The 23858-nt window shown below is 44.9% G+C and overlaps 1 protein-coding gene across 2 annotated transcripts; it reads right to left on the reverse strand.

The window, feature by feature from the left end:
• Window positions 1-3870: 3870 nt before the first annotated feature.
• On the reverse strand, window positions 3871-22644 carry LOC121581922 (asparagine--tRNA ligase, cytoplasmic-like). 2 transcript variants are annotated; one of them, XM_045224975.1, is made up of 15 exons: window positions 22522-22644; window positions 21899-21981; window positions 21697-21762; window positions 21514-21606; window positions 21149-21238; window positions 20921-20999; window positions 20176-20246; window positions 19970-20056; window positions 19503-19724; window positions 18911-19110; window positions 13684-13819; window positions 13036-13149; window positions 9874-10005; window positions 8816-8947; window positions 3871-4294 (listed from the first exon to the last, which is right to left on the reverse strand). In XM_045224975.1, exons 1-15 carry the CDS (start codon window positions 22547-22549, stop codon window positions 4163-4165), a joined length of 1665 nt encoding a protein of 554 aa, XP_045080910.1. In that variant the 5' UTR covers window positions 22550-22644; the 3' UTR covers window positions 3871-4162. The 2 variants fall into 2 exon arrangements, with proteins under 2 accessions (XP_045080910.1, XP_045080909.1); XM_045224974.1 differs by having other exon boundaries at window positions 22507-22644.
• Window positions 22645-23858: the final 1214 nt, after the last annotated feature.

The raw sequence follows: 23858 nt of genomic DNA on the forward strand, positions 1-23858 counted from the left end.
TTCCCCGCCCAGTTAAGCCAAAACCACGCCCCGTTATTCAGAGGGGCGTTCTACTACGCTCCCATTGGCTAGCATTTGTTGGCTCGCGACAGCTGTTGAGCCTGTTGAGAGACAAGATAATAATAATAATAATAAGCCATTTAGCAGACGCTTTTCTCCAAAGCGACTTACAGTCATGCGTGCATACATTATTTTTTTTGTTATATCGAAACCACTACCTTGGCGTTACAAGCGCCGTGCTCTATCAGCTGAGCTACAGAGGACCACACACAAGGATGAACACACACCCATGAGAGACAGTGACCTTCCAAGGTAAGGATGGAGAGTGTCATTTAACAATTAGCTGCCTACCGTACTGCAGGCCTATTATTAACAGGTTTGGTAACATTTGCCCATGTATTTATTTTCAGAGTTTCAATGATCAGCTAAGTTAACCTAGGCTACTTAATGTTACTAGCTCGGTATTTAAAGTTGTTATATTATCATTAGTAGTCTATTATCAGGTAAAAGCATATGCTTACTATTCATAATTTCTCAAATATTTATTAGCTAATCATTTCTATAAAATTGTTTAAATTGCTCTGACTATAGCACACAACACATCAAGTTACATTGTTTTCCTATTTAGAGTTGGCAACCCCCTGGGTACAAATATAATATTTGTTCACTTGTGGAGAGACCTACCCAGAGAGACCACTCAACTTTTGAATTGAGCCTACGCTGGGAGTGAATTCTGTTGAGGAGTTACAAGAGTGGCTTCTAAAGACTAGAGACACTGGAGTGACATGGAGGGTCAGCGTAACTAGACCCAGGAAAGGACATACACTTATTTTCAAGGTAATGATTGAAGTGGGTAAAATGACATTTAGTTGGTGGGATAGAGCAAATGTAAGGCATTAGACATTCAGATAATAAATACAATACACCTTCTGTTTAGGCTTGTTACAGGTGCCAACACAAGATCCCCCACTGCGGACAATTTAATTTAATATGCCAAAGCGACTTGCAGTCATGTGCGCATACATTTTTACGTATGGGTGGTCCCGGGGATCGAACCCACTACCCTGGCGTTACAAGCGCCATGCTCTACCAATTGAGCTACAGAGGACCAAGGGAACATTACATTACATTACATTTTAGTCATTTAGCAGACGCTCTTATCCAGAGCGACTTACAGTTAGTGCATACATTTTTATACTGGCCCCCCGTGGGAATTGAACCCACAACCCTGGCGTTGCAAACGCCATGCTCTACCAACTGAGCTACATCCCTGCCGGCCATTCCCTCCCCTACCCTGGACGACGCTGGGCCAATTGTGCGCCGTCCCCATGGGGTCTCCCGGTCGCGGCCGACTACGACAGAGCCTGGATTCGAACCAGGATCTCTAGTGGCACATCAAACAACACTTGCTGTCCATCCAAAATGGGAATCACTCTGATACGCTGTGTCACGGGAAAGGGGAGGCTGAGCAGGTGTGTGAAGCTCAGTTGGTAGAGCATGGCGTTTGCAACGCCAGGGTTGTGGGTTCGATTCCCACGGGGGGCCAGTATGAAAAATAAAAAAATAAAATAAAAGAATAATGTATGCACTAACTGTAAGTCGCTCTGGATAAGAGCGTCTGCTAAATGACGTAAATGTAAATAAATGAATGGTTTATTTACAAATACAAGCCTGCCCATTGTGGTTAATCGTTCTCTAACTTTGATTTAGCTGAAGACAATCAAATGTTTGTTCTAGGAGCAAGGACCCACATCTTCCTATGTATCCAGCCATGGTGCGTGTGTCCAGACGCCGATGTCCACAACCACAATCTCTTTGTGGCTGATGCACTTAAACATTGGGATGTTGGGGCCAAAGCCACAGACACATTGTCAAGGCTATTTGAGATTGGGCACTCCCCTTCATCAGCTTTGGATGTGCTAAAAAGACCAAATGCTCAAGGGGAGTGGTTAGCACTGGCATAGAAAAAATATGTATGTATTAAGGATTTAGGCAAATGTTAATAATCAGTGACTGAAATATTTTTCAATCTTGAAATACAAGGGCAAATGTTATCAATCAGTGACAGAAATTTCGCGCTACGTGATATTCACTTCCGGACTTGGAGAGCGCTCAGTGTTGTAGAACGCCTCTTTGAATAACGGGGCGTGGTTTCGCTTAACCGCGTTGGGAAAAAGAAAGACGAGCTCTCACGTAGAAAGCTGTGCGCTCCCATCCCTAGCCTTGCCGGACAGTAAGTAGCCCATGGTGTTCTCGTAATTTTGGGCAGTGGTGGAAAAAGTACCCAATTGTCATACTTGAGTAAAAGTATAGATACCTTAATATTAAGTTACTCAAGTAAAAGTCACCCAGTAAAATAGTACTTGAGTAAAAGTCTAAAAGTATTTGGTTTAAAATATACTTAAGTATCAAAAAGTACATGTAATTGCTAAAATATACTTAAGTATCAAAAGTATAAATAATTTCAAATTCCTTATATTAAGCAAAGCAGACGGCGCCATTTTCTTGTTTTTACACTCCTACACTCAGACATTATTTACAAAAGATGCATTTGTGTTTAGTGAGTCCGCCAGACCATAGGCAGTAGGGATGACCACATGTTATCTTGATGAGTGCGTGAATTTTACAATTTAACGAGTACTTTTGAGTTGTCAGGAAAAATGTATTGAGTAAAAAGTACAATATTTTCTTTAGGAATGTAGTGAAGTAAAAGTTGTCAAGAATATAAATAGTAAAGTAAAGTATAGATACCCCCCAAAACTACTTAAGTAGTACTTTAAAGTATTTTTACTTAAGTACTTTACACCACTGTTATTTGGTGCTGTTGTGTTTGTTCCATAAACCACCAAACCTTTGACTAGCAGTCAAAAGTTTGGACACACCTACTCATTCAAGGGTTTTTCTTTATTTTTACTATTTTCTACATTGTAGAATAATAGTGAAGACATCAAAAATATGACATAACACATATGGAATCATGTAGTAACCAAAAAAGTGTTAAACAAATCAAAATATATTTTATATTTGAGATTCTTCAAAGTAGCCACCCTTTGCCTTGATGACAGCTTTGTACACTCTTGGCATTCTCTCAACCAGCTTCATGAGGTAGTCACCTGGAATGTGTGGGGGTCCGGATTGACTGACCTTCATGTCTTAAAGTAATGATGGACTGTTGTTTCTCTTTGCTTATTTGAGCTGTTTTTACCATAATATGGACTTGGTCTTTTACCAAATAGGGCTATCTTCTGTATACCCCCCCTATCTTGTCACAACACAACTGATTGGCTCAAACACATTAAGGAAAGAAATTCCACAAATTAACTTTTAAGAAGGGACACCTGTTAATTGAAATGCATTCCAGGTGACTACCTCATGAAGCTGGTTGAGAGAATGCCAAGAGTGTGCAAAGCTGTCATCAAGGCAAAGGGTGGCTACTTTGAAGAATCTCAAATATAAAATATTTTGATTTGTTAAACACCTTTTTGGTTACTACATGATTCCATATGTGTTATTTCATAGTTTTGATGTCTTCACTATTATTCTACAATGTAGAAAATAATAAAAAATAAATAAAAACCCTGGAATGAGTAGGTGTGTCCAAACTTGACTGGTACTGTACATAGTGAGATTTCGATACATATTCAATTTTCTTTGGTGTACAAGGAAATGTATCTGTACAAAAACACAAGGAAGTCTAGAGAAGGAAGTTACTCAAGGAAATATCTGCCTTATTCTAACCCTCGTCTTTCACTTCCTTGTTTAACAGGATTATTGCAACAGTTGTGGATCAGTAATTGGTTACAATATACAAGAGATGTAACAGAATGCGTGTCCCCACTCTCCACAGAACATTTCAGACAGACATTGTAGCACACATACAGTATACATTTATTGGCAGACAAAATAGTATTTGCTGAACAGCATGAATTTCACAACTGAAAACACATTTCAAATCTTACATTTGCAGAGATTTGTTACTGTCGTTTCCTGAACGTAATTAAGTGATCTTAGTTCTCAAGCCTCGTATGTTGGCCACCTTGCAGTGCAGTAGGATGATTACTTCTGGTTATACAGGGATAGCGCTCTGGTCAGAAATAGGTAGCCATTTGATGTGCAGCCTTGGTCTCTTGAAATGCAGGGGGCAGGGTGGGTAGTTGGTGGTTTAGGGTCGGCAGCGCTGGATGAAGCGGGGGTAGAGGCACACGTCTCTGATGTGGTGTCTGTTCAGCAGCCAGGTCAGGAACCTCTCCAGGCCCAGCCCATAGCCACCATGGGGACAGGTCCCATACTTCCTCTGGAAGACACAACGTTGGCATTATTAAGGCAACACACAAATAAAAAAAAATCTACTAACAGATTCTCTATTTCTTTTCATAAAACACTTAGTTCCGGAAACGCTAGGGTGTCAACCTATGACCCCAGCAGCCATACTAAAATCGCAATGAAGCACGCCCCCTTGTGTATTATTGCTTACATTAATAAGATCTACAGATCTACATACCTGGTCCGTGTACCAGTATTAGAGGGTTGGGTAGATGTACATACCTGGTCAGTGTACCAGTATTAGAGGGTTGGGTAGATCTACATACCTGGTCCGTGTACCAGTATTAGAGGGTTGGGTAGATCTACATACCTGGTCCGTGTACCAGTATTAGAGGGTTGGGTAGATGTACATACCTGGTCCGTGTACCAGTATTAGAGGGTTGGGTAGATCTACATACCTGGTCAGTGTACCAGTATTAGAGGGTTGGGTAGATGTACATACCTGGTCCGTGTACCAGTATTAGAGGGTTGGGTAGATGTACATACCTGGTCCGTGTACCAGTATTAGAGGGTTGGGTAGATCTACATACCTGGTCCGTGTACCAGTATTAGAGGGTTGGGTAGATGTACATACCTGGTCCGTGTACCAGTATTAGAGGGTTGGGTAGATCTACATACCTGGTCCGTGTACCAGTATTAGAGGGTTGGGTAGATCTACATACCTGGTCCGTGTACCAGTATTAGAGGGTTGGGTAGATCTACATGCCTGGTCCGTGTACCAGTATTAGAGGGTTGGGTAGATCTACATACCTGGTCCGTGTACCAGTATTAGAGGGTTGGGTAGATCTACATACCTGGTCCGTGTACCAGTATTAGAGGGTTGGGTAGATCTACATACCTGGTCCGTGTACCAGTATTAGAGGGTTGGGTAGATCTACATACCTGGTCCGTGTACCAGTATTAGAGGGTTGGGTAGATGTACATACCTGGTCCGTGTACCAGTATTAGAGGGTTGGGTAGATCTACATACCTGGTCAGTGTACCAGTATTAGAGGGTTGGGTAGATGTACATACCTGGTCCGTGTACCAGTATTAGAGGGTTGGGTAGATCTACATACCTGGTCCGTGTACCAGTATTAGAGGGTTGGGTAGATCTACATACCTGGTCCGTGTACCAGTATTAGAGGGTTGGGTAGATCTACATACCTGGTCCGTGTACCAGTATTAGAGGGTTGGGTAGATCTACATACCTGGTCCGTGTACCAGTATTAGAGGGTTGGGTAGATCTACATACCTGGTCCGTGTACCAGTAGTAGGGGGTTGGGTAGATCTACATACCTGGTCCGTGTACCAGTATTAGAGGGTTGGGTAGATCTACATACCTGGTCCGTGTACCAGTATTAGAGGGTTGGGTAGATCTACATACCTGGTCCAAGTGTACCAGTATTAGAGGGTTGGGTAGATGTACATACCTGGTCCGTGTACCAGTATTAGAGGGTTGGGTAGATCTACATACCTGGTCCGTGTACCAGTATTAGAGGGTTGGGTAGATCTACATACCTGGTCCGTGTACCAGTATTAGAGGGTTGGGTAGATCTACATACCTGGTCCGTGTACCAGTATTAGAGGGTTGGGTAGATCTACATACCTGGTCCGTGTACCAGTATTAGAGGGTTGGGTAGATCTACATACCTGGTCCGTGTACCAGTAGTAGGGGGTTGGGTAGATGTACATACCTGGTCCGTGTACCAGTATTAGAGGGTTGGGCAGATCTACATACCTGGTCCGTGTACCAGTATTAGAGGGTTGGGTAGATCTACATACCTGGTCCGTGTACCAGTATTAGAGGGTTGGGTAGATCTACATACCTGGTCCGTGTACCAGTATTAGGGGGTTGGGTAGATGTACATACCTGGTCCGTGTACCAGTATTAGAGGGTTGGGTAGATCTACATACCTGGTCCGTGTACCAGTATTAGAGGGTTGGGTAGATCTACATACCTGGTCCGTGTACCAGTATTAGAGGGTTGGGTAGATCTACATACCTGGTCCGTGTACCAGTATTAGAGGGTTGGGTAGATCTACATACCTGGTCCGTGTACCAGTATTAGAGGGTTGGGTAGATGTACATACCTGGTCAGTATACCAGTATTAGAGGGTTGGGTAGATGCTACATACCTGGTCCGTGTACCAGTATTAGAGGGTTGGGTAGATCTACATACCTGGTCCGTGTACCAGTATTAGAGGGTTGGGTAGATCTACATACCTGGTCCGTGTACCAGTATTAGAGGGTTGGGTAGATGTACATACCTGGTCCGTGTACCAGTATTAGAGGGTTGGGTAGATCTACATACCTGGTCCGTGTACCAGTATTAGAGGGTTGGGTAGATCTACATACCTGGTCCGTGTACCAGTATTAGAGGGTTGGGTAGATCTACATACCTGGTCCGTGTACCAGTATTAGAGGGTTGGGTAGATCTACATACCTGGTCCGTGTACCAGTATTAGAGGGTTGGGTAGATCTACATACCTGGTCCGTGTACCAGTATTAGAGGGTTGGGTAGATCTACATACCTGGTCCGTGTACCAGTATTAGAGGGTTGGGTAGATCTACATACCTGGTCCGTGTACCAGTATTAGAGGGTTGGGTAGATCTACATACCTGGTCCGTGTACCAGTATTAGAGGGTTGGGTAGATCTACATACCTGGTCCGTGTACCAGTATTAGAGGGTTGGGTAGATCTACATACCTGGTCCGTGTACCAGTATTAGAGGGTTGGGTAGATCTACATACCTGGTCCGTGTACCAGTATTAGAGGGTTGGGTAGATCTACATACCTGGTCCGTGTACCAGTATTAGAGGGTTGGGTAGATCTACATACCTGGTCCGTGTACCAGTATTAGAGGGTTGGGTAGATCTACATACCTGGTCCGTGTACCAGTATTAGAGGGTTGGGTAGATCTACATACCTGGTCCGTGTACCAGTATTAGAGGGTTGGGTAGATCTACATACCTGGTCCGTGTACCAGTATTAGAGGGTTGGGTAGATCTACATACCTGGTCCGTGTACCAGTATTAGAGGGTTGGGTAGATCTACATACCTGGTCCGTGTACCAGTATTAGAGGGTTGGGTAGATCTACATACCTGGTCCGTGTACCAGTATTAGAGGGTTGGGTAGATCTACATACCTGGTCAGTGTACCAGTATTAGAGGGTTGGGTAGATCTACATACCTGGTCCGTGTACCAGTATTAGAGGGTTGGGTAGATCTACATACCTGGTCCGTGTACCAGTATTAGAGGGTTGGGTAGATCTACATACCTGGTCCGTGTACCAGTATTAGAGGGTTGGGTAGATGTACATACCTGGTCCGTGTACCAGTATTAGAGGGTTGGGTAGATGTACATACCTGGTCCGTGTACCAGTATTAGAGGGTTGGGTAGATCTACATACCTGGTCCGTGTACCAGTAGTAGGGGGTTGGGTAGATCTACATACCTGGTCCGTGTACCAGTATTAGAGGGTTGGGTAGATCTACATACCTGGTCCGTGTACCAGTATTAGAGGGTTGGGTAGATGTACATACCTGGTCCGTGTACCAGTATTAGAGGGTTGGGTAGATGTACATACCTGGTCCGTGTACCAGTATTAGAGGGTTGGGTAGATCTACATACCTGGTCCGTGTACCAGTAGTAGGGGGTTGGGTAGATCTACATACCTGGTCCGTGTACCAGTATTAGAGGGTTGGGTAGATCTACATACCTGGTCCGTGTACCAGTAGTAGGGGTTGGGTAGATGTACATACCTGGTCCGTGTACCAGTATTAGAGGGTTGGGTAGATCTACATACCTGGTCCGTGTACCAGTATTAGAGGGTTGGGTAGATCTACATACCTGGTCCGTGTACCAGTATTAGAGGGTTGGGTAGATGTACATACCTGGTCCGTGTACCAGTATTAGAGGGTTGGGTAGATGTACATACCTGGTCCGTGTACCAGTATTAGAGGGTTGGGTAGATCTACATACCTGGTCCGTGTACCAGTATTAGAGGGTTGGGTAGATCTACATACCTGGTCCGTGTACCAGTATTAGAGGGTTGGGTAGATGTACATACCTGGTCCGTGTACCAGTATTAGAGGGTTGGGTAGATGTACATACCTGGTCCGTGTACCAGTATTAGAGGGTTGGGTAGATGTACATACCTGGTCCGTGTACCAGTATTAGAGGGTTGGGTAGATCTACATACCTGGTCCGTGTACCAGTATTAGAGGGTTGGGTAGATGTACATACCTGGTCCGTGTACCAGTATTAGAGGGTTGGGTAGATGTACATACCTGGTCCGTGTACCAGTATTAGAGGGTTGGGTAGATGTACATACCTGGTCCGTGTACCAGTATTAGAGGGTTGGGTAGATCTACATACCTGGTCCGTGTACCAGTATTAGAGGGTTGGGTAGATCTACATACCTGGTCCGTGTACCAGTATTAGAGGGTTGGGTAGATCTACATACCTGGTCCGTGTACCAGTATTAGAGGGTTGGGTAGATGTACATACCTGGTCCGTGTACCAGTAGTAAGGGGTTGGGTCAATGCCTTCCCTCTTGTATCCCTCCAGCAGTTCCTCAGCATCCCAGATCCTCATAGACCCTCCTACGATCTCTCCAACGTTAGGCATCAGCACATCCACCTGGGGAGAGGAGCAGCAGGGACTACAATGAGGAGGAGGTATTTCACTGGGGAGAGGAGCAGCAGGGACTACAATGAGGAGGAGGTATTTCACTGGGGAGAGGAGCAGCAGGGACTACAATGAGGAGGAGGTATTTCACTGGGGAGAGGAGCAGCAGGGACTACAATGAGGATGAGGTATTTCACTGGGGAGAGGAGCAGCAGGGACTACAATGAGGATGAGGTATTTCACTGGGGAGAGGAGCATCAGGGACTACAATGAGGATGAGGTATTTCACTGGGGAGAGGAGCATCAGGGACTACAATGAGGATGAGGTATTTCACTGGGGAGAGGAGCATCAGGGACTACAATGAGGATGAGGTATTTCACTGGGGAGAGGAGCATCAGGGACTACAATGAGGATGAGGTATTTCACTGGGGAGAGGAGCATCAGGGACTACAATGAGGATGAGGTATTTCACTGGGGAGAGGAGCATCAGGGACTACAATGAGGATGAGGTATTTCACTGGGGAGAGGAGCAACAGGGACTACAATGAGGATGAGGTATTTCACTGGGGAGAGGAGCATCGGGGACTACAATGAGGATGAGGTATTTCACTGGGGAGAGGAGCATCGGGGACTACAATGAGGATGAGGTATTTCACTGGGGAGAGGAGCAACAGGGACTACAATGAGGATGAGGTATTTCACTGGGGAGAGGAGCATCGGGGACTACAATGAGGATGTCTTTCAGGGAAAATATCCAAAAAGCCTCTCAGAATCAGCTCCCCACATTCTTATTCATTATGATCTAAAAGACTAAACTGATCAGAACTCAATTTTTTTTTGAATGAGGCCCTGGTAAGGGTCATGATGGCTTCTCTGAGGTGTGGTTTTTCAGGTCATGGTTTCCGTGATGTAAGCTCTCTGCTGGTCAGGGACTCACCGACTCAGTGAGGCGTCGGTCCTCAGGACAGCGCTGCATGTAGAAGGATTTGATCTCAGCAGGGAAGCGACACAGCAGGATGGTCTCACCGATGGCATCAGTCATCAGCCTCTCTGGCGCCTCTGGGATGTCCTGAAACACAGGAGGGAAAAGGGTTTCATAACACACATCCACAATAACAACAGGAGCTGGACAAAGAGAAGGTCCACTGAACAATACATCGATGGAGTAGGTGAAAAGCTTCCTCGGCGTACACATCACTGACAAACTGAAATGGTCCACCCACACAGACATTGTGGTGAAGAAGGCGCAACAGAGCCTCTTCAACCTCAGGAGGCTGAAGAAATTTGGCTTTGCACCTAAAACCCTCACAAACTTTTACAGATGCACAATTGAGAGCATCCTGTCGGGCTGTATCACCGCCTGGTACGGCAACTGCACCGCTCGCAACCGCAGGGCTCTCCAGAGGCATTACCGGGGGCAAACTACCCGCCCTCCAGGGCACCTACAGCACCCGATGTCACAGGAAGGCCAAAAATATCATTAAGGACATCAACCACCCGAGCCACTGCCTGTTCACACCGCTATCATCCAGAAGTTGGGGTCAGTACAGGTGCATCAAAGCTGGGACCGAGAGAATGAAAAACAGCTTCTATCTCAAGGCCATCAGACTGTTAAATAGCCATCACTAGCACATTAGAGGCTGCTGCTGCCTATTGAAATCACTGGCCACTTTAAGAAATGGAACACTAGTCACTTTAATAATGTTTACATATCTTGCACTACTCATCTCATATGTATATACTGTATTCTAGAATATTCTACTGTATCTTAGTCCATGCTGCTCTGACATCGCTCGTCCATATATGTATATTTTCTTAATTATATTCCTTACTTAGATTTGTGTGTATTGGGTATATGTTACCTCAACTAGCCGGTGCCCCCGCACATTGACTCTGCACCGGTACCCCCCCTGTATATACAGTGGGGAGAACAAGTATTTGATACACTGCCGATTTTGCAGGTTTTCCTACTTACAAAGCATGTAGAGATCTGTACTTTTTATCATAGGTACACTTCAACTGTGAGAGACGGAATCTAAAACAAAAATCCAGAAAATCACATTGTATGATTTTTAAGTAATTAATTTGCATTTTATTGCATGACATAAGTATTTGATCACCTACCAACCAGTAAGAATTCCAGCTCTCACAGACCTGTTAGTTTTTCTTTAAGAAGCCCTCCTGTTCCCCACTCATTACCTGTATTAACTGCACCTGTTTGAACTCGTTACCTGTATAAAAGACACCTGTCCACACACTCAATCAAACAGACTCCAACCTCTCCACAATGGCCAAGACCAGAGAGCTGTGTAAGGACATCAGGGATAAAATTGTAGACCTGCACAAAGCTGGGATGGGCTACAGGACAATAGGCAAGCAGCTTGGTGAGAAGGCAACAACTGTTGACGCAATTATTAGAAAATGGAATAAGTTCAAGATGACGGTCAATCACCCTCGGTCTGGGGCTCCATACAAGATCTCACCTCGTGGGGCATCAATGATCATGAGGAAGGTGAGGGATCAGCCCAGAACTACACGGCAGGACCTGGTCAATGACCTGAAGAGAGCTGGGACCACAGTCTCAAAGAAAACCATTAGTAACACACTATGCCATCATGGATTAAAATCCTGCAGCGCACGCAAGGTCCCCCTGCTCAAGCCAGCGCATGTCCAGGCCCGTCTGAAGTTTGCCAATGACCATCTGGATGATCCAGATGAGGAATGGGAGAAGGTCATGTGGTCTGATGAGACAAAAATAGAGCTTTTTGGTCTAAACTCCACTCGCCGTGTTTGGAGGAAGAAGAAGGATGAGTACAACCCCAAGAACACCATCCCAACGTGAAGCATGGAGGTGGAAACATCATTCTTTGGGGATGCTTTTCTGCAAAGGGGACAGGACGACTGCACCGTATTGAGGGGAGGATGGATGGGGCCATGTATCGCGAGATCTTGGCCAACAACCTCCTTCCCTCAGTAAGAGCATTGAAGATGGGTCGTGGCTGGGTCTTCCAGCATGACAACGACCCAAAACACACAGCCAGGGCAACTAAGGAGTGGCTCTGTAAGAAGCATCTCAAGGTCCTGGAGTGGCCTAGCCAGTCTCCAGACCTGAACCCAATAGAAAATCTTTGGAGGGAGCTGAAAGTCCGTATTGCCCAGCGACAGCCCCGAAACCTGAAGGATCTGGAGAAGGTCTGTATGGAGGAGTGGGCCAAAATCCCTACTACAGTGTGTGCAAACCTGGTCAAGACCTACAGGAAACGTATGATCTCTGTAATTGCAAACAAAGGTTTCTGTACCAAATATTAAGTTCTGCTTTTCTGATGTATCAAATACTTATGTCATGCAATAAATTGCAAATGAATTACTTAAAAATCATACAATGTGATTTTCTGGATCTTTGTTTTAGATTCCGTCTCTCACAGTTGAAGTGTACCTATGATAAAAATTACAAACCTCTACATGCTTTGTAAGTAGGAAAACCTGCAAAATCGGCAGTGTATCAAATACTTGTTCTCCCCCCTGTATATACAGCCTCCCTACTGTTATTTTATTTTACTTCTGCTCTTTTTTTCTCAACACTTTTTTGTTGTTGTTGTTGTTTTATTTTACTTTTTTATAAAGAAATAAATGCATTGTTGGTTAAGGGCTGTAAGTAAGCATTTCACGGTAATGTCTACACATGTTGTATTCGGCACATGTGGCAAATAAAATTTGAATTGTTTTAATTTGATTTGTTGTGAAATTGTTAGATGTTACTTGTTAGATATTACTGCACTGTCAGAGCTAGAATCACAAGCATTTCGCTACACCCGCTATAACATCTGCTAAACACGTGTATGTGACCAATAAAATGTGATTTAATTTGTTTTAAACATTCCTTTTTTCTCTTTATGTCAGTTTTCTGGACACAGATTAAGTTATGGACTAGCATGTTCAATAGAGATTCTCCATTGAAAGTAATATGTAGTCCAGATCGACACTATCCAAATATTATTTCTGAGGGAGATAGTGATTAGATGGAGTGATTATAATTGACTGCGGTATATGTCGACCCTAAACCATTTATCAAATGGCATTTATTCATAGTCAAATGTACCTCTCCAAACTCATAGTAGGTCCCATCGTCCTTTTTGATGTCATGCTCCTTGAGCCAGATGATGGCATCAGAGTAGTTCATCCTCTTGAAGGGCCTCTTGGGGGGCTTGAAGTCCTGGGGTGGGTGGAGAGGAAAGTGACAGGCCACATTAGTACTGTGTTATCCTCATGTTTAGCCTTTCACCACAAAACAAGGATTTGAAGGAGGTATTTTGAATGAGCTCAAAAAAGGTCAAGGAAACTTGAATCTCAAATAGGAAACATTATAGAGAGAGAGGGAGATACAGAGAGAGAGGGAGATACAGAGAGCGAGAGGGAGATACAGAGAGCGAGAGGGAGAGAGAGAAATACAGAGAGACAGGGAAAGAGGGAGATACAGAGAGAGAGAGAGAGAGAGATACAAGAGAGAGAGAGAGAGATACAGAGAGAGAGAGAGATACAGAGAGAGAGGGAGATACAGAGAGCGAGAGAGAGATACAGAGAGAGAGGGAGATACAGAGAGCGAGAGGGAGAGAGAGAGAAATACAGAGAGACAGGGAAAGAGGGAGATACAGAGAGAGAGAGAGAAACATACAGATAGAGCGTGCAAGTGAGACGGCCAGACAGACATAGTGAGAACTAATAGCTGCCAATGAAACATCAGACGTACAGGGTTGACTTGGTAGAGGAGAGGAGCAGCAGGAGACTCCAGGACTCTGTCCACCACATCACACACCAGGTCCTCCAGCCTGCTCAGTAGGTCTTCATAGGTCATGAAGGGGCACTCTGCCTCTATATGAGTGTACCTACAGAGGGAGGGCACATAGGTTAATAGGGCACTCTGCCTCTATATGAGTGTCCCTACAGAGGGAGGGCACATAGGTTAATAGGGCACTCTGCCTCTATATGAGTGTACCTACAGAGGGAGAGCACATAGGTTAATAGGGCACTCTGCCTCTATATGAGTGTACCTACAGAGGGAGGGCACATAGGTTAATAGGGCACTCTGCCTCTATATGAGTGTACCTACAGAGGGAGGGCACATAGGTTAATAGGGCACTCTGCCTCTATATGAGTGTACCTACAGAGGGAGGGCACATAGGTTAATAGGGCACTCTGCCTCTATATGAGTGTACCTAGAGGGAGGGCACATAGGTTAATAGGGCACTCTGCCTCTATATGAGTGTACCTAGAGGGAGGGAGGGCACATAGGTTAATAGGGCACTCTGCCTCTATATGAGTGTCCCTACAGAGGGAGGGCACATAGGTTAATAGGGCACTCTGCCTCTATATGAGTGTCCCTACAGAGGGAGGGAGGGCACATAGGTTAATAGGGCACTCTGCCTCTATATGAGTGTCCCTACAGAGGGAGGGCATATAGGTTAATAGGGCACTCTGCCTCTATATGAGTGTACCTACAGAGGGAGGACACATAGGTTAATAGGGCACTCTGCCTCTATATGAGTGTACCTACAGAGGGAGGGCACATAGGTTAATAGGGCACTCTGCCTCTATATGAGTGTACCTACAGAGGGAGGGCACATAGGTTAATAGGGCACTCTGCCTCTATATGAGTGTACCTACAGAGGGAGGGCACATAGGTTAATAGGGCACTCTGCCTCTATATGAGTGTCCCTACAGAGGGAGGTAGGGCACATAGGTTAATAGGGCACTCTGCCTCTATATGAGTGTACCTACAGAGGGAGGGAGGGCACATAGGTTAATAGGGCACTCTGCCTCTATATGAGTGTACCTACAGAGGGAGGGAGGGCACATAGGTTAATAGGGCACTCTGCCTCTATATGAGTGTCCCTACAGAGGGAGGGGAGGGCACATAGGTTAATAGGGCACTCTGCCTCTATATGAGTGTCCCTACAGAGGGAGGGCACATAGGTTAATAGGGCACTCTGCCTCTATATGAGTGTCCCTACAGAGGGAGGGCACATAGGTTAATAGGGCACTCTGCCTCTATATGAGTGTCCCTACAGAGGGAGGGAGGGCACATAGGTTAATAGGGCATTCTGCCTCTATATGAGTGTCCCTACAGAGGGAGGGCACATAGGTTAATAGGGCACTCTGCCTCTATATGAGTGTCCCTACAGAGGGAGGGAGGGCACATAGGTTAATAGGGCACTCTGCCTCTATATGAGTGTACCTACAGAGGGAGGGAGGGCACATAGGTTAATAGGGCACTCTGCCTCTATATGAGTGTCCCTACAGAGGGAGGGCACATAGGTTAATAGGGCACTCTGCCTCTATATGAGTGTCCCTACAGAGGGAGGGAGGGCACATAGGTTAATAGGGCACTCTGCCTCTATATGAGTGTACCTACAGAGGTAGGGCACATAGGTTAATAGGGCACTCTGCCTCTATATGAGTGTCCCTACAGAGGGAGGGCACATAGGTTAATAGGGCACTCTGCCTCTATATGAGTGTCCCTACAGAGGGAGGGCACATAGGTTAATAGGGCACTCTGCCTCTATATGAGTGTCCCTACAGAGGGAGGGCACATAGGTTAATAGGGCACTCTGCCTCTATATGAGTGTCCCTACAGAGGGAGGGAGGGCACATAGGTTAATAGGGCACTCTGCCTCTATATGAGTGTCCCTATAGAGGGAGGGCACATAGGTTAATAGGGCACTCTGCCTCTATATGAGTGTCCCTACAGAGGGAGGGCACATAGGTTAATAGGGCACTCTGCCTCTATATGAGTGTCCCTACAGAGGGAGGGAGGGCACATAGGTTAATAGGGCACTCTGCCTCTATATGAGTGTACCTACAGAGGGAGGGCACATGGGTTAATAGGGCACTCTGCCTCTATATGAGTGTCCCTACAGAGGGAGGGCACATAGGTTAATAGGGCACTCTGCCTCTATATGAGTGTACCTACAGAGGGAGGGAGGGCACATAGGTTAATAGGGCACTCTGCCTCTATATGAGTGTACCTACAGAGGGAGGGCACATAGGTTAATAGGGCACTCTGCCTCTATATGAGTGTCCCTACAGAGGGAGGGCACATAGGTTAATAGGGCACTCTGCCTCTATATGAGTGTCCCTACAGAGGGAGGGCACATAGGTTAATAGGGCACTCTGCCTCTTTATGAGTGTCCCTACAGAGGGAGGGCACATAGGTTAATAGGGCACTCTGCCTCTATATGAGTGTCCCTACAGAGGGAGGGCACATAGGTTAATAGGGCACTCTGCCTCTATATGAGTGTACCTACAGAGGTAGGGCACATAGGTTAATAGGGCACTCTGCCTCTATATGAGTGTACCTACAGAGGGAGGGCACATAGGTTAATAGGGCACTCTGCCTCTATATGAGTGTCCCTACAGAGGGAGGGCACATAGGTTAATAGGGCACTCTGCCTCTATATGAGTGTCCCTATAGAGGGAGGGCACATAGGTTAATAGGGCACTCTGCCTCTATATGAGTGTACCTACAGAGGGAGGGAGGGCACATAGGTTAATAGGGCACTCTGCCTCTATATGAGTGTCCCTACAGAGGGAGGGCACATAGGTTAATAGGGCACTCTGCCTCTATATGAGTGTCCCTACAGAGGGAAGGAGGGCACATAGGTTAATAGGGCACTCTGCCTCTATATGAGTGTCCCTATAGAGGGAGGGCACATAGGTTAATAGGGCACTCTGCCTCTATATGAGTGTCCCTACAGAGGGAGGGCACATAGGTTAATAGGGCACTCTGCCTCTATATGAGTGTACCTACAGAGGGAGGGCACATAGGTTAATAGGGCACTCTGCCTCTATATGAGTGTACCTACAGAGGGAGGGCACATAGGTTAATAGGGCACTCTGCCTCTATATGAGTGTCCCTACAGAGGGAGGGCACATAGGTTAATAGGGCACTCTGCCTCTATATGAGTGTCCCTACAGAGGGAGGGCACATAGGTTAATAGGGCACTCTGCCTCTATATGAGTGTCCCTACAGAGGGAGGGCACATAGGTTAATAGGGCACTCTGCCTCTATATGAGTGTCCCTACAGAGGGAGGGAGGGCACATAGGTTAATAGGGCACTCTGCCTCTATATGAGTGTCCCTACAGAGGGAGGGCACATAGGTTAATAGGGCACTCTGCCTCTATATGAGTGTCCCTACAGAGGGAGGGAGGGCACATAGGTTAATAGGGCACTCTGCCTCTATATGAGTGTCCCTACAGAGGGAGGGCACATAGGTTAATAGGGCACTCTGCCTCTATATGAGTGTACCTACAGAGGGAGGGCACATAGGTTAATAGGGCACTCTGCCTCTATATGAGTGTACCTACAGAGGGAGGGAGGGCACATAGGTTAATAGGGCACTCTGCCTCTATATGAGTGTCCCTACAGAGGGAGGGCACATAGGTTAATAGGGCACTCTGCCTCTTATGAGTGTACCTACAGAGGGAGGGAGGGCACATAGGTTAATAGGGCACTCTGCCTCTATATGAGTGTCCCTACAGAGGGAGGGAGGGCACATAGGTTAATAGGGCACTCTGCCTCTATATGAGTGTCCCTACAGAGGGAGGGCACATAGGTTAATAGGGCACTCTGCCTCTATATGAGTGTACCTACAGAGGGAGGGAGGGCACATAGGTTAATAGGGCACTCTGCCTCTATATGAGTGTCCCTACAGAGGGAGGGAGGGCACATAGGTTAATAGGGCACTCTGCCTCTATATGAGTGTCCCTACAGAGGGAGGGCACATAGGTTAATAGGGCACTCTGCCTCTATATGAGTGTACCTACAGAGGGAGGGCACATAGGTTAATAGGGCACTCTGCCTCTATATGAGTGTACCTACAGAGGGAGGGAGGGCACATAGGTTAATAGGGCACTCTGCCTCTATATGAGTGTACCTACAGAGGGAGGTAGGGCACATAGGTTAATAGGGCACTCTGCCTCTATATGAGTGTACCTACAGAGGGAGGGAGGGCACATAGGTTAATAGGGCACTCTGCCTCTATATGAGTGTCCCTACAGAGGGAGGGCACATAGGTTAATAGGGCACTCTGCCTCTATATGAGTGTCCCTACAGAGGGAGGTAGGGCACATAGGTTAATAGGGCACTCTGCCTCTATATGAGTGTACCTACAGAGGGAGGGAGGGCACATAGGTTAATAGGGCACTCTGCCTCTATATGAGTGTCCCTACAGAGGGAGGGCACATAGGTTAATAGGGCACTCTGCCTCTATATGAGTGTCCCTACAGAGGGAGGGAGGGCACATAGGTTAATAGGGCACTCTGCCTCTATATGAGTGTACCTACAGAGGGAGGGCACATAGGTTAATAGGGCACTCTGCCTCTATATGAGTGTCCCTACAGAGGGAGGGCACATAGGTTAATAGGGCACTCTGCCTCTATATGAGTGTACCTACAGAGGGAGGGAGGGCACATAGGTTAATAGGGCACTCTGCCTCTATATGAGTGTACCTACAGAGGGAGGGAGGGCACATAGGTTAATAGGGCACTCTGCCTCTATATGAGTGTACCTACAGAGGGAGGTAGGGCACATAGGTTAATAGGGCACTCTGCCTCTATATGAGTGTACCTAGAGGGAGGGCACATAGGTTAATAGGGCACTCTGCCTCTATATGAGTGTCCCTATAGAGGGAGGACACATAGGTTAATAGGGCACTCTGCCTCTATATGAGTGTACCTATAGAGGGAGGGAGGGCACATAGGTTATGTTCCCTCCCTCTGTAGGTACTCACATAGAGGCAGAGGGCCCTATACTATGTAGTTATGTTAAACACTAGAAAGTGTCTCTTGAAAAATAGGTTTTATGTCAGTGAAACTAACCCGTATCAATAAAAGTTAAATACAAATAGAGGATTTCCTAAGGTAATGTTTTTGCTATTTGAAAACAGGAAGGGAAAACAACAGCAATTCCACTACTCACTCAGACAGATGCCTGCGGGTGCGGGACTGCTCAGCGCGGTAGGACTGTGCGATACAGAAGGTGTCTCCCAGGGCAGGGATGCAGGTCTCCAGGTAGAGCTGAGAGGACTGGGTCAGGAACGCCTCCTCCCCAAAGTAGTTCAGGTTGAACAGGGTGGAACCTCCCTCCACCTGGGTCTGCACCAGGGTGGGTGGGGTGATCTGTGGAAGAACCAAATACAAAAAAACAGAGATTTAGACAGAAGCGTAGACATACATGGAAAAAGGGTGAAAATATACAACAATTCAAGATTCAAAGCTTATCATGTTTCCTTCCAGTTTTTATACGACTATAGTCGTACCACATAAAATAAAAAAGTCTCGATGAGCCCTTAAGCAAAGCACTTAACCCTAATTGCTCATGTAAGTCGCTCTGGATAAGAACGTCTGCTAAATGACTAAAAATTTAAATGTAAAATGTGACAAATATATTCGACTGCATCTGTATATTACTATTCTATGTTTTATTAATGTGTTCAATTTATTTTTGTGGTTTTATGCTTCAAAGAGCTCAAACAGAGGACGTTTGTACAGTGTATCCGCTCTTACTGTACCTCATGGTATCCGCGGTTGAAGAAGTGATCCCTGAAGCACTGTGTGACAGTGGAGCGGATCCGGAGGATCTTGGACACGTTCTCCCCACGGATCATCATGTGTCTGTTGTTGAGCTGAACGTCCACATCAGACTCCTCGTTCAGCAGGTTGTCAGCTCCTCCAGCCGGGGCCAGACCCACCAGCTCCCAGAAGTCACAGTGCAGCTCATGACCACCTGGGGCCTGGAGAAAGAGGAGGAAGAGAGGAAAGGACGAGATGAGAGAGGAGGGGAGAGAACATCCTAGTCAGTCATAGCTCTAATAATAAAATAACAAACAATCTAATACATTAATTAAATTAATAGTTAAAGGGACAGTTTTCCCAGAACCAGATTGGGCCTATTCCTGGTCTAAAAATAAGGTTTGAGGGAAAATATCACAGTTTAATCTGGGCAATTAAAGTATGTAAGTAATTGAAGAATCTGTACCTGCTTTCCCTCGGGTACTTGCTTCACTGTCCCATACAGAGCCACTGTGCTTTCAGTGGACAGCACCAGGGCATTATAGCACTGACACTATAGTGGTGACAACAAAAAAAAGTATTAAAAAAAACATTATTTTTTTTAAATAGAGGGACCATAAATAAATAAAAATAGAATAAATGTGTTTTAAATACTAAAAAATAAAGAAGTACCAATTTATTGTTGAGAACACACTGCAGGAAACCAGTTCCATCTCTCAGCACAATGAACAGCAGGTTCTTTCCTAGCAAGAGAATGAGAATGTGTTCTCAGTCAACTTCCCTGGTAAAATAAATACTAAATAATGCTAACAATAAACACACTATGAGCCATGAAGCCCCTCTCTTCTCATCCAGTTGCCCACAAAGCACTCAAAATAAGTATGTTGTGCAGGGTTCCCTAACTGATGGACCAGTGGTTTTATTTGGCCCCCCAAGTTAGTTTTCGGGGTGGGGGGATTTTCATTGTTGGACATATAAGCCTGTAAAAAACACCAGGAAATCAGCTCCAAGTGATTAATTTTGGAAATCTGTTTCTAAGTATTCGCACGCATAATAGAGACGTGACTGTATCCAAATGTAAGCAAGGTTTTAAATATTTAGTAAAATATTATATCTGTTTGGGATTCTTGCGTTCAATTTGCAGTCTACAAATTATTTGTAATTATGTTCCGGCCCCGACCATTCGCTCAAGAAAAAAATCCTCCCGCAGCTGAATCTAGTTGATGATCCCTGCTGCGGTGCATCATGTAAAGTAAATAGGAAACCCGGAGGGTGGTTTTGATTGTATCATGCATTGGAATCATGAGCGTAAACTGTTAAAAAAACAACTTGCATGTTATAAACTAGTTACAGTGTTGTGGCATGCTGACAACTGGCGGGTCAGACACACATTAACCAAACGTTCTGCAATCCTCACCTTGTTTTCTCATTCGGTGCACCCAGCCAAACACCTTCACTCTCTCCCCCCGGAGAGGCTCCAGCTGATAGACTTTAACCTGTTGGGAAAGGGTTGATTCAATTTCAATATTTCAACACAAAGGAAGACAAAAATGATATTCTTATTTCCAAAGATGAGGAGTTGTTTTTAAACAGTACAAAACATACAAAAGATGAGTTTGACTAAAGAGAATATAGTGGATCTGACCGTTTTGGGCTCTGGAAGGCTTGAGTCATTCTCAATGGTGATTTTCTTAGCTTCTTCCAGGTTCTTCTCTCGTCTCTCAGAATCCTCTGCCTTTAAATCAAAGTTGAAAAAAACTTACATAAATTGCAGCTTACATAGGCTACTGCTGCCTGTGAATATATTGCACTGATAGCCACAACTATTTATTGCCCAAGACGATATTGCGTGAATAATTATAAAATGGTAGCATCCCAAATGGCATCCTATCCCCTATATAGTGCACTACTTTTGACCAGAGGTAGTGCACTATATAGGGAATAGGGTTCCATTCGGGATGCCGCAGCAGCCTCTGACTATTTCCCCACACTGCCGCCTCTCCCACGCACCTCCTTTTTGTCTATAGAGTCGCTCTTCATCTGCTCTCTAGCAAATAACTTCTTCACATTTTTCATCTGCGTCTTGGAGATCACTGCCCACCGCTAGAATAATAGGGGGAAACAAAATCTGAAAGTGAACCCAAATGAAAGTGAAACCAAACGACTTAGTTTTCATTGCTTGTAACTACGTACCTCTCCTTCCTTCTGAGAGTCCACATAGATGGTTGGGAATGGCTCCTTTCCAGCAAATGTCAAAGCCTTTGAAATCAAATAGTTGTTGTTATAGCAATTAACTTAACTGTGATTGATTCAAAAACGCCTAGACGTATCAGTTCTGTTGGATGGCGTCGTAATGAAACAGAAATAGGGGTACACAAAAACAGATTCTTCTTACCCTCAATGAGGTCTTGAAAGGCTTCTGCGTTGTTCCATCACCATCCTGGTCATCTCCCGCTTTGTCAGACACATACAGCTCACCTGGAAAAAGTGAAAGCACTCAACACTTGATTTTGAATGTATGTTATTTCAGCTAGCTAAACCTAGTTTGACATGTTCATGGTCATTCATGATGAAAACTCCCGTATTCGACACCCCACCCCACTATGTAGCCTATTTCACCCCACCCAAAAGTTGGAGATCTGATGGCATGACAGTGATTATGCTAGTTAGGCAAGATAAGGTCGTCGGCTAGATAACTGGAGCGTGACACAGACATTTTACCATATGCTTAGCTACAGGATTGACAGAAATGAAAAAAGCCCTAAAACAAAACAAAAGCACAGAGCTCACACCGATGCGTAGTAAACTTAGCTAGCTTGTTTTAGCTAACTAGACAGTCAAGATAAGCTTGTGCTATGCAATGATTTATTTAAATGTCATCATTGGTGCTATGAAAGCTAGCTAGCAACACCGGTCTGATGCAACACATCGCATGATTTCAATAGCTACAATGATTGTAAATTAGCTAGCTAATAACACGAGCTAGTCATGTTATCTACTTACCCACTGAGAGTTTACCTATGGTTTTCGTTACCTGCTCCGCCATACCCACGTAGGAATTGTATAAAATGTGTATATTTTAATGGATTACTAATACTAAAATGAATCGTCCCTCACGTCCGTCGTTGGTGTTTGTGCTCGTGTGTAGGGTTATCTGTGCATACAACTTCCGGATAGATCGTGAACGGTGATTGGTTGCAGTGTCCAGCAAATTGAACGTGGATTGGTTCCCAGTCCCTGCCATTCATTGTAGTACCGCCCTGAAACGATGAAAGGACCGTTATATGATGTGGTGTACGGAGCAAGAGATGTGGCTACATATGATTCATGCTTATTTCATTATTAATTCAACCCATTGCATCATGTAGAGCTCGCAAGTTAAGCATTTCACTGTACTGTTTTAAACCTACGGTATCCTGTGCATGTGACAACTACAAAAGAAAAGACAAAAACGTTGCTTCCATTTTTAATCAATAAAAAATGTAATAATGCTTGAAATATTATAGAACCAATCTTCCAATGGAAAAATGCCTATGTGGCTGTGAAAAAATAATTCATCTCATAATTCATCCGCACTGGATGAACACATCAGCACTGGATCACTTTGAGAAGTTCACATTTTTGGAATTGGTCTCGTTCATTTCAAAGTCTTCAGTCATGTGATCAGTGGGCTGTGGTTCAACTTTACCCTTGTGCAGTTTCTCATACAGCTGTATCACAAAAAGAAGAAAGAGTAGAATAAATCAGCTCAAGTATGTATTTCCTATCAGAGCCACCAGAAATAAACTCAGAAATTCAGTCAAATACATTTCCCCTTCTCGAAGCAACTGTTTTCATCATTAATAAAACATATGAAACTGCATACATTAAGAAGAAGTACTTACAGTGACCCAAATGGGTAAATGTAGTATTCCATACACTACAACAAAGCAAAAGAAGAATGTTTCGATGTAGATGGTGTTTTCAAAGAGCATGGAGTACCTCAGCGGCATTTCATCTTCGTACTGAAATTTAGAAAAGTGAATGCCTTAGAAAGGGCTTACAATGTTTTCATAAATGCATCAGTTGAAAAGGCACTCGCACACCTGAGCTATCTTTGTTGCAGGTGCATGGTAACAGTTGAATAAGATGAGAAAAAAAAGAAGAAACCTGTACACTGCTCTTGCTAGTATCACTGCTCTTTATTAAGCTTTACGTATCGGCGTCAAGGCCTTCGTCAGAGCTTTTGTGAGTTAAAATAAATAAATAGCACCCTTACGTAGACATAGCTCCACGCACATCCGTTCAATGTATCGAATGGGATTGGATTCGAGGGAAAATAAGTGTTACCAAATATAACAATGTGCATTTCATTA

This window comes from Coregonus clupeaformis, chromosome 15 (genome assembly GCF_020615455.1).
Source record: "Coregonus clupeaformis isolate EN_2021a chromosome 15, ASM2061545v1, whole genome shotgun sequence".
Classification (NCBI taxonomy): Eukaryota; Metazoa; Chordata; class Actinopteri; order Salmoniformes; family Salmonidae; genus Coregonus; species Coregonus clupeaformis.

Coding starts and splice junctions, on each gene's coding strand:
- LOC121581922 (XM_045224974.1), bottom strand. CDS start 22,549: ATGGCGGAGCAGGTAACGAAAACCATAGGTAAACTCTCAGTGG. Junction 19,725..19,969: donor AAGTACCCGAGGGAAAGCAG/GTACAGATTCTT, acceptor CTCTTTCTCCAG/GCCCCAGGTGGTCATGAGCT. Junction 19,111..19,502: donor TCAACCGCGGATACCATGAG/GTACAGTAAGAG, acceptor GTTCTTCCACAG/ATCACCCCACCCACCCTGGT.